This window comes from Geotrypetes seraphini, chromosome 9, assembly GCF_902459505.1.
Source record: "Geotrypetes seraphini chromosome 9, aGeoSer1.1, whole genome shotgun sequence".
Taxonomy (NCBI): Eukaryota; Metazoa; Chordata; class Amphibia; order Gymnophiona; family Dermophiidae; genus Geotrypetes; species Geotrypetes seraphini.
In genome coordinates, this window is record NC_047092.1 from 126221805 (window position 1) to 126235021 (window position 13217).

General features: G+C 48.7%; 1 protein-coding gene across 2 annotated transcripts in view; it reads right to left on the reverse strand.

The window, feature by feature from the left end:
- The window catches only part of LIMS2 (LIM zinc finger domain containing 2), a 98545-nt gene that overhangs the window by 21586 nt on the left and 63742 nt on the right, over positions 1–13217 (reverse strand). For both annotated transcript variants that reach the window (XM_033957801.1, XM_033957800.1), the window contains exons 6-7: positions 1951–2101; positions 686–778 (exon numbers count right to left, since the gene is read on the reverse strand). In XM_033957801.1, coding sequence (XP_033813692.1) covers positions 686–778; positions 1951–2101 — 244 coding nt within the window. The remainder of the gene's footprint in view (positions 1–685; positions 779–1950; positions 2102–13217) is intronic.

A 13217-nucleotide genomic window follows, 5' to 3' on the forward strand; every position in this document is an offset into this window, starting at 1 on the left:
AAAAAACATGGGTACACATAGAGCACATGCGCACTCGTGCAAATCTGTGGTTAGCATTTGTATCCTATTTGGACTGAATCTCATAGTCTATTTTATAAAAGGTACATAGGCACTCATATTGCATCTATAAAACAGGCACATTTTTCAATTACTCACAAGGTGTCCTATTATAAAATCAAACCCCAAAGAAATGAGTCTTACTCTTAAAAACAGGGAATGTTGGTTTTGATCTCAATCTCTCATACTACTTACAAGTGCTCTTCATATTCCAAGAGGAGGGTAATTTTCAAAAGGCAGCAGGTGGGGAATAAAGAAGATACCTGAGTAAATCCCCTCAAAAAATGGCTCTCATCTCAGTGGATAAAAGTATGTGCATTGTCAAACTTAGCTGTAGTTGAAAGAGATGGGGATAGGAAAGTACAAGCAGGGATTTTGTTTTTAAAATCACCATACTTACTTTCCTGTACATACTTTGTATTTGTGGTACAGAAGTCCACATGTATTGTAGTATCTGTGGTGTTTACCAGTTCTGATTTTTCAAAAAGGAAACTCTCTACGGAATTTCCCATGAACCTTAGGAATTGCAAACTATCTGGGCAGTTGAAATATTGCCCTCATAATGCGTTCATGAGTGTACTTCATATATGGGCAAAGAACAAGTCAGTGGTAGATTGAGGCTTGTTACCTGGTTGTAATGGGTTTCACAGTAGGCTAGCCCTCTTTTCTCATAATGGCGGTGTCCCAAGAATGGCTTCTCACACTTAGCACAAACAAAATGCTGAAAAATAAAATACAAATTTGTATCCCTCAGTACTATTATTTTTGTGTCCTTAGAACCTATGTTCCCTCTAAGGACTGACAAGATGTGAGCAAAAATGTTCCTGCTTGAGCAGAGGACCAACTTGACACAAGCATCAGTCCAGTCTCATTATTCACACATTCGCGATGCATGAATTCATCTACCTGTGGTTGCATTGGTTGTAACCAAATTCCCTATTTGTGCCACTATGTTCATGGTTTGAAGATAGATAGCTAAATAGATCTCAAGGTGCATAGAAAGAGTTTCTGGAAGTTGGTGTCAACCAGAAGAGATGAAGGAATCATGACCAGTTGGGTTGGGTTTTTTTTTTTTTAGGATGGCAGACATCACTTGGCAACACCACAGAAAAATAAATGCCAACCCAGCTTGGACCTCACAGCACAGTAGGGATCACAAGGTTGGACAGTCAAAACATAATCAAAGAGCTTTTTAATCTGCATTTCCTAAACGGTTCTCTCTGGAGTCTGGACTTGCTGTAATGTGATAATCCCACTTACTAACTTGAGAAGGGAGGCTAAGCAGCTTAAAGCTAATTAATCGAACAGCCTACCTATATATACGTCGGACTGCTGTGCTCTGGCACACTTTCGGCTGTGCCAGTTCCTCTGCTCCCTCTGAGGAATGGCACAGTCAAAAACACACCAGAGCATAGCAGTAGGAAGGCAGAGCAGCCCCACTCATGAGCAAACATTTGAAATCTGTGAATGACACTCACAAAAACTATGAGCAATCACATTAGAGGACACATAGCTTAGAACCACAACTGGTCTGTGATTGCTGTTCCCATATGCTTAAGACCTCAACCAGACACATGAGCTTACAAACAGGTTAGTTCCATAGATTCCTTAACTGTGATTACTTTTCCCTGCCTCATTTCTCAACCACTGAAGTAGGCCTGCCTACTTATTAATTTGAAATATAAAACAATGCGCTTTTAAAAGAGACATCTTTCTGCTCTGTCCTTCACTTATATTTAGCTAGTTAGAAACAAAAACAATCTCATCTTCCTTTTGCACACATGCCTGACGTTTCCCGATGGATGAAGTTATAACAAACTGATCTTAAATATTTAAAAAGGAACTACAAATCTTTCCAACTGTAACATGGCTATGCCAGCCTGATAATCTCACCTCCACATGCCACTGCTTGCCCAAAGCGTTCACCACACGTCCCTCAATGGGCCTGCGACAGGCACCACAGATAGGGATACCCATCTTGTCATGGCAAGGCAGACAGTACAGCTCTCCCTTCAGCTCCCGAGCCTCAGCAGTTAGTTCCTTCCTGCAAAACACAACAGTACTCTAGCAGTGACACTGCTACCTTGGACCAAACAATCCATTTGGAAAAGAAACCATTCTAAAAATACAAGCTCCATTCAAGCGTCTAAGGGCTCCTTTTATTAAGCTAACGCCACCATTGAGCTGCTGTTAGTTTTTACGCGTATCGCGGGGGACAGCGCGCGCTAATATGCAGGGTGTACTAAAAACGCTAGCGCACCTTAGTAAAAGAGGAGGTAAGTTTAGAAAGATATTTGTATAAGCCTTCAACATGTTTATGTTTATTGAGGGACTTTATATACTGCAGGAACAAAGCAGTTTGCAATAATTAAAATACAAACAACAATAAAGGGAAAGGAACTCCAGTTATCAATAGGAAAGAAGACACACAATCATTCAAGAATAGACAGTAGATAGACACACACTCTGAAAACTTTATCGATTTCATTATCAGGACTATCGTTGTATGCTCACATGGAGCCAGATGCTAGCTGAAAAAAATGAGACTTCAAAAAGTACCTTAAATTTGGCAAACACAACTTCTCTCCTGACAGAGGGAAGAAGGTTATTCCAGAGAGAAGGTGAAATATAGTAAAATGCATTATGTGTGACTTCATAGGGGGCAGTTTTGGGAGATGGAAGGACCAAGTGGTGGGCATCAAGGGAATGAAGGGAGTGGGCAGGGGTATATGGGATGAAGAGAGATAGAAAGGAGACCCAAGGCGTAAGGATTTGTGTGTTAGATGGAAGATGTTGAGTCAAACCTGATATTTGACAGGAACCTAAGGAGATTAATGAAAAATGGAGTAACATGATCACATATTTTAGCCTTACATAGTAGCCGAACTGTCGAATTTTGATGGGTTTGAAGGTGGCGCGGTAGAGATGCAGCCTCTGTCTCAGAACTCTGTTTCTGAGTTGGGTAACATAGAAACATAGAAGATGACGGCAGAAAAGGGCTACAGCCCATCAGTCTGCCCACTCTGCTTACCCACCCCCTGTCTATGCCCTAATGACCCAATTTCCTTATCTTGACCCTCGTAGGGATCCCACATGGGTATCCCATTTATTCTTAAAGTCTGGCACGCTGTCTGCCTCGATCACCTGCACTGGAAGCTTGTTCCAATGATCAACCACTTTCTCTGTGAAGAAATACTTTCTGGTGTCGCCATGAAATTTTCCGCCCCTGAATTTGAGCGGGTGCCCTCTTGTGGCCGAGGGTCCCTTGAGAAAGAAAATATCATCTTCCACTTCGACACGTCCCATGAGGTACTTAAATGTTTCGATCATGTCTCCCCTCTCCCTACGTTCCTCGAGAGTGTAGAGCTGCAATTTGTTCAGTCTCTCTTCGTACGAGAGACCCTTGAGCCCCGAGATCATCCTGGTGGACGTCCGTTGAACCGATTCAATTCTGCGCACATCTTTACTGTAATGTGGCCTCCAGAATTGCACACAGTACTCCAGATGAGGTCTCACCATGGCCCTGTACAACGGCATTATGACTTCAGGCTTTCGGCTGACAAAACTTCTATTGATACAACCCAATATCTGCTTTGCCTTAGATGAAGCCTTCTCCACTTGATTGGCAGTTTTCATGTCTGCACTGATGACTACTCCTAAATCTCGTTCTGCTGAAGTCCTAGTTAAAGTTTCTCCGTTCAAGAAGTACATCCTGCATGGATTTCCGCTTCCAAGGTGCATGACCTTACATTTCTTAGCATTGAAGCCTAGCTGCCAGGTTGAGGACCAACTTTCCAATGTAAGCAGGTCCTGCGCCATATAATTCTGTAAACTGCATTCACTTACTATATTACATAGTTTGGCGTCATCGGCGAATAGTGTTATTTTACCTTGAAGCCCTTGAGTCAGATCCCCTATGAATATGTTGAAAAGGAGTGGACCCAGGACCGAGCCCGCGGCACTCCACTGGTCACCTCCGATGTTTTAGAGAGGGTACCATTAACCACCACCCTCTGAAGTCTGCCACTCAGCCAATCATTGACCCATGCAGTTAGTGTCTCTCCTAACCCCATCGATTCCATCTTGCTTAGCAGCCTGCGGTGTGGGACACTGTCAAAAGCTTTACTGAAGTCCAGGTAATGCAAAATATATTCTCAGCAAAGATCCACTATGAATTACACAGGCCGAGTCTGAAAGTATTGAAACTAAGGGCTCCTTTTACAAAGGTGTGCTAGCATTTTTAGCCCATGCACAAGATTAATGCGCGCTAGACGGAAAATTACCGCCTACTTAAAAGGAGGCAGTAGTGGCTAGTGCGCGTGGCATTTTAGCGTGCGCTAAGCGCGCGCTAAAATCACTAGCGCATCTTTGTAAAAGGAGCCCTAAGTTGCTTCTTGGCAGAATGCCCTCCCTTATTCTACTCTATCACCAGCTAGAGGTGGGGCAGGAGAGATTGATAATGGATTGTACGTATTCATTCATTTAGTTATCTCCATAGTGGTTCATCTGAGATATGTTATGTTATGTCATGTCATGTTCTGCCAAATCCTCTAGAGTGGAGTTCAAGACAGGTTACAGTGACATTTTGATTAGAAAGAAATAAGCATTGAGTGCTTGGTTGGAGTAAACATACAATGCATGGTTAAAATCAGGTTAAACCCCTAACATGGCTTTCTGATATAGGGCTCCTTTTACAAAGGTACGCTAGTGTTTTTAGCGCATGCACAAGATTAGCGCATGCTATAGCGCACTAGCTGAAAAACTGCCGCCTGCGGCTAGCACACATGCTAAAACCGCTGGCGCAACTTTGTAAAAGGAGCCCATAATGTACTCAGTTCACTATTTGGCTAAATTTCATCTGGGACTTTTCAAATATTAATAGATCACCAAATCTTCCCAGCATATCAAAATATATTCATAGTACTATCTTATAAACCACTGAATATTTTTCTAAAGTGTGTAGAATCCTCAGAGGGCTCACTTTCCTTTATTTAGAGTTCATAGAAGGATAATATGAGCCAATATCTTCAATGGATCCCTTTTTTTGGTGTATTTTTAACCTTTCTTCTTATATATAAAGAGCAAATGTAGCAGTTTTATGTGCAAATTTAACAGTAATAAATAGAAGATGCATAAGAACTTATCTTATTCTTAAAGTGCATTATGGGAGTGCCTCCTCCGACATGCCATGTTTCAAAATTTTCATCAGGCTCGAGGCTCCCAGCCCAACATTAGCAGGCAGTTCTCATGTCTCGCTCCAGTGGACACTCACTGGAGTGCAACATGAGAACTGCCTGCTAATGCAGCTACTATTTGGGTTTTTCAGAAAACACAGACGGATCACCTATACATAAAAGAAAGCATACGCTCGACCAGAGTGGACACAGCAGCGACGACCAACAAATTGGAATCACTATGGGTTAAAATACTGGGAAGGAAAGAGCTCAAGATACAGATGGGCCTGTACTATCGTCCACCTGGGCAAACCGAAGCTAACAATGAAGAAATGGAAGCCGAGATGAAGCGAGAATGCAAAAGTGGTAACACAATTGTTATGGGAGACTTCAACTATCCCGAGATAGACTGGAGTCTTGGAAATTCAAAATGCGCTAGGGAGACTGGTTGCCTGGAAGCTATACAGGACTGCTTCATGGAACAGCTTGTCAGAGAACCGACGAGAGGGAATGCCACTCTGGATCTAATCCTTAATGGGCTAAGAGGACCTGCAAAGGAAGTGGAAGTAGTGGGACCGTTGGGAAACAGCAATCACAATATGATCAAGTTCAAAGTTGAAGTAGGAATACCGAAAGGAAAGAGAACCACAGCGACAACTTTTAACTTCAAGAAAGAAAACTACGAAGCAAAGAGGGTAATGGTAAGGAAGAAACTTAGGAACAGCTCAAAGAAATCGCAGACTGTAGAGCAAGCCTGGTCTTTATTCAAGGACACGGTGAGCGAGGCACAAAATCTGTATATCCCCAGATTCAGAAAAGGGTGCAAAAAGAGCCAAACAAAAGACCCGGCGTGGATAACTAAAAAAGAGAAGAAAGCGATAGGAGATAAGAAGAATTCATTCCGGAAATGGAAAAAGGACAAAACCGAGGAGAACTGGAAAGAGCACAGGAAGCATCAAAAAGAATGTCACCTCATGGTTAGAAAAGCAAAAAGAGAATATGAAGAGAGGCTAGCCAGGGAAGCACAAAATTTCAAATCGTTCTTCAGATATGTTAAAGGGAAGCAGCCGGCTAGGGAGGATGTGGGACCGCTTGATGACGGAGATAGGAAAGGAGTGGTGAAGGAGGAGAAAGAAGTGGCGGAAAGACTAAAAATGTTCTTTTCGTCAGTATTTACAAAAGAGGACACATCCAACGTCTCGGAACCTGAACAAATCTTCAAAGGAGACCAAGCAGAAAAATTAACATCCATGGAGGTAAGCCTTGAAGACGTACACAAGCAGATAGATATATTAAAAACTGACAAATCTCCGGGACCAGATGGAATCCACCCTAGGGTATTGAAAGAACATCCATACGCTGAAAGATTGAACTAACATCCATGTTATAAGAGGTCTCGTTACTGAGAATAGCATATTGCTTATGATACTTCAACCTCCTATTGTAGTTATTTTGGGGTGACACTGATGTGTGCAAAACTACTACAGCAAGTTTGTAATCTATCCCCGAAAACAGGCGTGATCCCGGACGATTGGAAGATAGCCAATGTTACGCCCATCTTTAAAAAAGGATCAAAAGGTGACCCGGGAACTACAGACCCGGGAAGTCTGACCTCGGTTCCAGAAAAAATGGCGGAAGCATTGATAAAAGACAGCATCGATGAGCATCTAGAAAGGAATAAACTTATGATAACAAGCCAATATGGCTTCTGCAAGGGAAGATCGTGCTTAACAAACTTATTGCACTTCTTCAAAGGAATTAACAAACGGATGGACAAAGGGGACCCCATAGACATCGTATACTAAGATTTCAAAAAGCCTTTGATAAGGTTCCCCATGAATACCTACTTCGGAAACTGAAGAACCATGGGGTGGAAGGAGACGTACACAGATGGATCAAGAATTGGTTGGCAGGTAGGAAGCAAAGGGTAGGAGTGAAGGGCCACTTCTCAGACTGGAGGAGGGTCACAAGTGGTGTTCCGCAGGGGTCGGTACTCAGACCGCTGCTGTTCAATGTATTTATAAATGATCTAGAAACAGGGATGAAGTGCGAAGTAAGGAGAAATTAGGTTCTTACCTGCTAATTTACTTTCTTTTAGCTTCTCCAGACCAGTAGAGGTTAACTTTACGAATGGGTATATATCTAATCATGACCAGCAGGTGGAGACTGAAAACAAAACTTTGGGACAGTATATACTATCCTCCCTTCTCTATTTCCCTCAGTCTGCCGAATAGCCAAGCAGAACCAAGAACTGGAAAACAGGAAGAAAACAATACTCCGAACAGGAGTAACAAATAACATACCCAAATGCTGTTGGAAAATGCAGAGGAGAAATACCCGAAGGAAAATGTCCCCACAGCTCGCCAGCTAAGCCAGCCGAGCCACAGCCGCTGTTCTTTAATTCTCCCCGGCCCTAGAAAAATACTAGAACCCGCAGCAAAAAACAAAAACTGCCCGCGCAACAGCCCCAACAACAACAATAACAGACAGGGTGGGGACCTCTACTGGTCTGGAGAAGCTAAAAGAAAGTAAATTAGCAGGTAAGAACCTAATTTCTCCTTCTTTAGCACTCTCCAGACCAGTAGAGGTTAACTTTACGAATGGGACGTACCAAAGCAGTCCCTCTCACGGGCGGGACCCCCGAAGGGCCGATACCAGAACACGCTCACCGAACACCGCGTCCCGACGCGCCTGAACATCTACCCGATAATGTCTAACAAATGAATGCAAGGAGGACCAAACCGCAGCCTTACAAATATCCACCGGAGGCACGAGCGACGACTCAGCCCAAGAAGCCGCCTGACCCCGAGTGGAATGAGCCTTGAGAAACTCCGGAACAGGCTGCTGTTTCAGAAGATAAGCGGAAGCAATCGTCTCCTTGATCCAGCGCGCAATAGTAGCCTTAGAAGCGCCAGCTCCCCGACGAGGACCAGCCAGGAGGACAAAGAGATGATCGGACTTCCGGAATTCCTGGGTCCGCTGCACATAAGAGCGAAGGACCCGACCGACATCCAACTTGCGCAGCTGCCGTTGCTCAGAAGAGCCCTCCCGACCACCCAAGACCGGGAGAACCACCGATTGATTGACATGAAAAGGAGAAACAACCTTCGGCAGAAAGGAAGGAACAGGCCGCAAGACGACCCGCTCCCTAGAAAACTCCAAGAAGGGAGCCCTACAAGAGAAAGCCTGCAGCTCAGAAACACGCCTAGCAGAAGTAATGGCCACCAAAAAGACCGCCTTCAAAGTAAGGTCCTTCAAAGAACAGTCGTCCAAGGGCTCGAAAGGCGGGCGCACCAAAACAGAGAGAACCAGATTAAGATCCCAAGAGGGAACCGAGGGCCGTAGGGGAGGCCTAAGCAACTTGGCCGCCCGCAGAAACCGAATCACATCAGGAAGAGCCGATAAACGCTGACCTGACACCAACCCTCGAAAGGCCGACAGGGCCGCAAGATGAACCCGGAAAGAAGACCAAGCCAGGCCTCTATCCAGGCCATCCTGCAAGAACTCTAGAATGTTAGGCAGAGAAGCGCGAAAAGAGGTCACTCCCCGCGCCCGACACCATTCCTCAAAGAAACGCCAAACCCGCACATAAGCCCGAGAGGTAGAAAGCCTCCGGGACCCCAACAGTGTAGAGATCACCTTGTCTGAATATCCCTTCTTGCTAAGGCGACCCCTTTCAAGAGCCACGCCGTAAGACAGAAGGGAGACGGGTCGAACATGGGAATGGGACCCTGCATCAGAAGGTCGTCCGAGAGAGGCAGAGGAAGAGGAACCGCCACCAGGTGCCTCACCAGATCCGCATACCACGGACGTCGAGGCCAATCCGGAGCCACCAGCACCACCAAACCCGGATGGTGAACAATGCGAAGAAGCACTCTGCCCACCAGCGGCCAAGGAGGGAACACATACAACAGCCCCTCCGTTGGCCACGGCTGGACCAGAGCATCCAGACCCTCGGCGCCGAGAAACCACTCTCCTGGATCCAGGAAGTGACGACTGAGGAAGCCTGCCTGAACATTTTCTACCCCGGCTATATGAGAAGCCGAGAGGTCCAGAAGATGGGACTCCGCCCAAACCATGAGCCGAGCCGCCTCCTGCGCCACAGGAGTGCTCTTGGTGCCCACCTGACGATTGACATAAGCCACCGCCGTGGCATTGTCCGACAGGACTCTGACCTACTTGCCCAGCAAAAGGGAGTGGAAAGCTAACAGCGCCAGCCTGACCGCTCTGGTCTCCAACACGTTGATCGACCAGGAGGCCTCCTCCGCGGACCAGTTGCCCCGAGCTGAGTGGCCCATAAACTGAGCCCCCCAACCGAGGAGACTCGCATCCGTAAGGAGCACCATCCACTGCGGGAGATCCAGACCCACCCCCTGAACCAGGTGAGGGGTCCGGAGCCACCAGCGCAGACTGCAGCGCGCCAAGCCTCGCAGGGGAACCGGAACATCCAAATCTTGCCTCCGGGGAGACCACCTCCGGAGCAGAGCATACTGAAGAGGACGCATGTGGGCCCGCGCCCACCTCACCACGTCCAGGGACGCCGCCATTGACCCCAGGACTTGGAGGAAATCTCGCGCCCGAGGACCCCGGGACGCCAAAAGCAGGCGAATCTGAGATTGCAATTTGCTCACCCGGGCCTCTGGAAGGAAGACCTTCCCCAAGGAGGTGTCGAACATAACCCCAAGGCACTCCAGACGCTGAGCCGGGACCAACCGACTCTTGGAAAGGTTGACCACCCAGCCCAGCGACCGGAGAAACTCCACCACCCGAGCCGTAACCCGGGAGCTCTCCTGCAACGACTTTGCCCGAATCAACCAGTCGTCCAGGTAGGGGTGAACCAGGATGCCCACCGACCGCAAGGCTGCCGCGACGACCACCATTACCGTGGTGAACGTCCGAGGAGCCGTGGCCAGACCAAAGGGAAGCGCACAGAACTGAAAGTGCCGCCCCAAGATCGCAAAGCGAAGGAAGCGCTGATGAGAGGCCCGAATTGGAACCTGCAAGTAGGCCTCCGTCAGATCGAGAGACGTAAGAAACTCCCCCGGCTGAACTGCCAGAATGACCGACCGCAGCGTTTCCATGCGGAAAGACGGAATCTTGAGAGCTCTGTTGACCCCTTTCAAATCCAGGATGGGCCGAAAGGTCCCCTCCTTTATGGCCACCACAAAGTAAATGGAGTACCTGCCGGTGCCCCACCCCGTAGGGGACACCGGCACCACTGCCTCGAGATCTAGCAAACGCTGAAGGGTCTGACGAAAAGCCTGCGTCTTCCATGGAGTCTGACATGGAGAAGCGAGGAAAAGGTCCGGCAGAGAGCGGGTAAACTCCAGAGCGTAACCGTCCCGCACCACCTCAAGGACCCACTGATCGGACGCGATCTCGGCCCATTTGGGGAAAAATTTGCGCAGCCGGGCCCCCACCGGAACCAAAGGGGGCGCCGGCAAGGAGTCATTGCGCAGGACGGGAAGCGGGGGAACCGGCGGAGGGATTCCCTGCCCCCCGACGGGCCCCCCGAAAGGGCTGCATGCGCTGGAAGAACCGACCCCGGGAAAAACCCTGAGCCGGGAAAGAAGCAGCCCCACGCCCCGGGCGATACTTGCGAAATTCCCGCAAACGCCCCCGGGCAGCCCCACACCTAGACGCAGGGCGGGCACGGTCCTCAGGCAGACGGGGCACCTTCGAGTCCGTCAGAGTCTGAATCAACTCATCTAATTCCTCTCCAAACAAAAAGACCCCCTAAAGGGAACTTTAGTAAACTTAGCTTTGGACGCAGAATCCGCCGCCCAAGCGCGCAGCCACAAAATACGCCGCGCGGCCATGCCATAGACTTAGCCGAAATCCGCACCAAGTCATAAAGAGCATCTGAGAGGAACGAGGCAGCCATCGCAATCTTCGCTACCTCCTGATCCACTAGAGACCAGTCATCAGACTCCCGATCCAGGACACGCTCAGCCCACCGAAACACGGCGCGAGCGACTAGCTCCCCACAAACAGCCGCCTGGACCCCAAAGGCAGAGACATCAAAATCATACTTAAGAAGTGTCTCTAACGCACGCGCCTCCGAGACCCTAAGAGCAGAACCGTCCATAACAGGCACGGTATGCCGCTTAGGAAGTGCCGAGACCACCGCGTTCCCCATTGGCGAAATTAAGGTAGCCCTACCTCCCTCCGGGACGGGATACCCAAGAGCCAAGGCGCACACCAAACGAAACTGCGCCCATAGGCCACTGCGCCAACACAAAAATCCCGCAAATCCTGACGCACAGGAAAAGAGCGGGAAACAGGACAGACCCCCTGAAGCAGAGGGGCCCCCATACGCGGGGTCTCCGGCGGCGCCACTGCAAAAATGCAGCACCAAGGAGACCTGCTACCCAGGTCTAAAAGCTCATCCCTCTGAATAAAAAAGCGCACCACGGACGCATCTGCTCTGGAAGACGGGAAACCCGCCGCCCCGCTGCCAAGAGGCGTCCCCTCTAGAGGATCCTGGAAGCCCGCCAAAGCAGCCAGGTCCTCAACCAGGCCAACACGCTCCTCCGCCCACCAATTCGCAATCCAAGCCCCCCCGCGGGCGCTTGGATGAGGGAGGAGGAAGAGGGGACGCCAAACGAAAAGAGGGAGGCAAAGCCATAGGGGGCGCGGAGGGAAACCCCCCCCGAAACCCCCCAGGCGCACGTGGGACCCCCAAAAGACCGCACAAAGAAAGAAAATAAATTGGGGGCAAAAAACCCCTGGGGGTCCCCAGGGACTCCCTGCCCCAGCAGGGGTCCATGCTGAAACCTGCCCCTGTGTTCGCCATACAGGGGGAAGGTCACCTGAGGTTGCAGACAAAATGGAGGGGCCAGACAAAGAAAATGGCGAAGTTCCCGCCAAAAATGCTCCCTCCATGGCCTGTAGCGGCTGAGAAGACTGAACAGTCTCAGCCGCTAAGACAGGCAAGTCGGCATCAGCTGTCAAAAAATCAGCTGAGAGGGAATCCTTCGGGGAATCCCTCCGTGGGCGGTTGTGGAAGACCAGGCTTCCCCACTGCTCCAAGCCGACTCGCGAGGCACCATCGGCGGGGAGCTCTGGGCGCCTGCAGCCGCTGCCGACGGAGCTCCACCACCTCACCGACCCAAACCGCCGAGTTCAGGCCGGCCGCGAGTGCCTCGCGGCTGGACTCAATTGTGTCCTACTCCCCCGGAGAAGGGCACAATTGCTCCATACGCGACCTAGCTATAAAAAAGTGCCGGTTACATAAAAAAATACAGTAAAATACAGTTTTCTTAAAGGGAAACAACCCTTCAGACCAGCACTACCTCAGGATTTTTTTTTTTTTTTTTTTTTTACAGAACAGACTCCACAGGCTCTCGAAGCAATATGCCTTGCTTGACTTAGGGGGCAAGGCTTACTGCTGAGGCTCCTCTAAAAAAATGTGGGGAGGTGGAGGAAGTGGGGGGAGGGACCCCGCTCGTGACCCGCGGGGTTTGACACCCCCGAGGTCGGACGGACCCCCAAACAGGGCCCGACCAAGCTCCGTCCGGCCAAAAACAGGGACAATAAACCCCTAAACAAATTCCAACAGCCCTACCAAGAGAGATGGGTACAGATCACTCAACACCTGCTGGAGACTGAAAGAAGACTGAGGGAAATAGAGAAGGGAGGATAGTATATACTGTCCCAAAGTTTTGTTTTCAGTCTCCACCTGCTGGTCATGATTAGATATATACCCATTCGTAAAGTTAACCTCTACTGGTCTGGAGAGTGCTAAAGAATAAAATTCGCAGACGACACCAAACTATTTAGTGGGGCTAGGACTAAAGAGGACTGCGAAGATTTACAAAGGGACCTGAACAAACTAGGAGAGTGGGCGACAAGATGGCAGATGAAGTTCAATGTAGAGAAATGTAAAGTCTTGCACGTAGGAAACAGAAATCCGAAGTACAACTATACGAAGGGAGGGCTGTTATTGGGTGAGAGTACCCAAGAAAGGGACTTGAGGGTAATAGT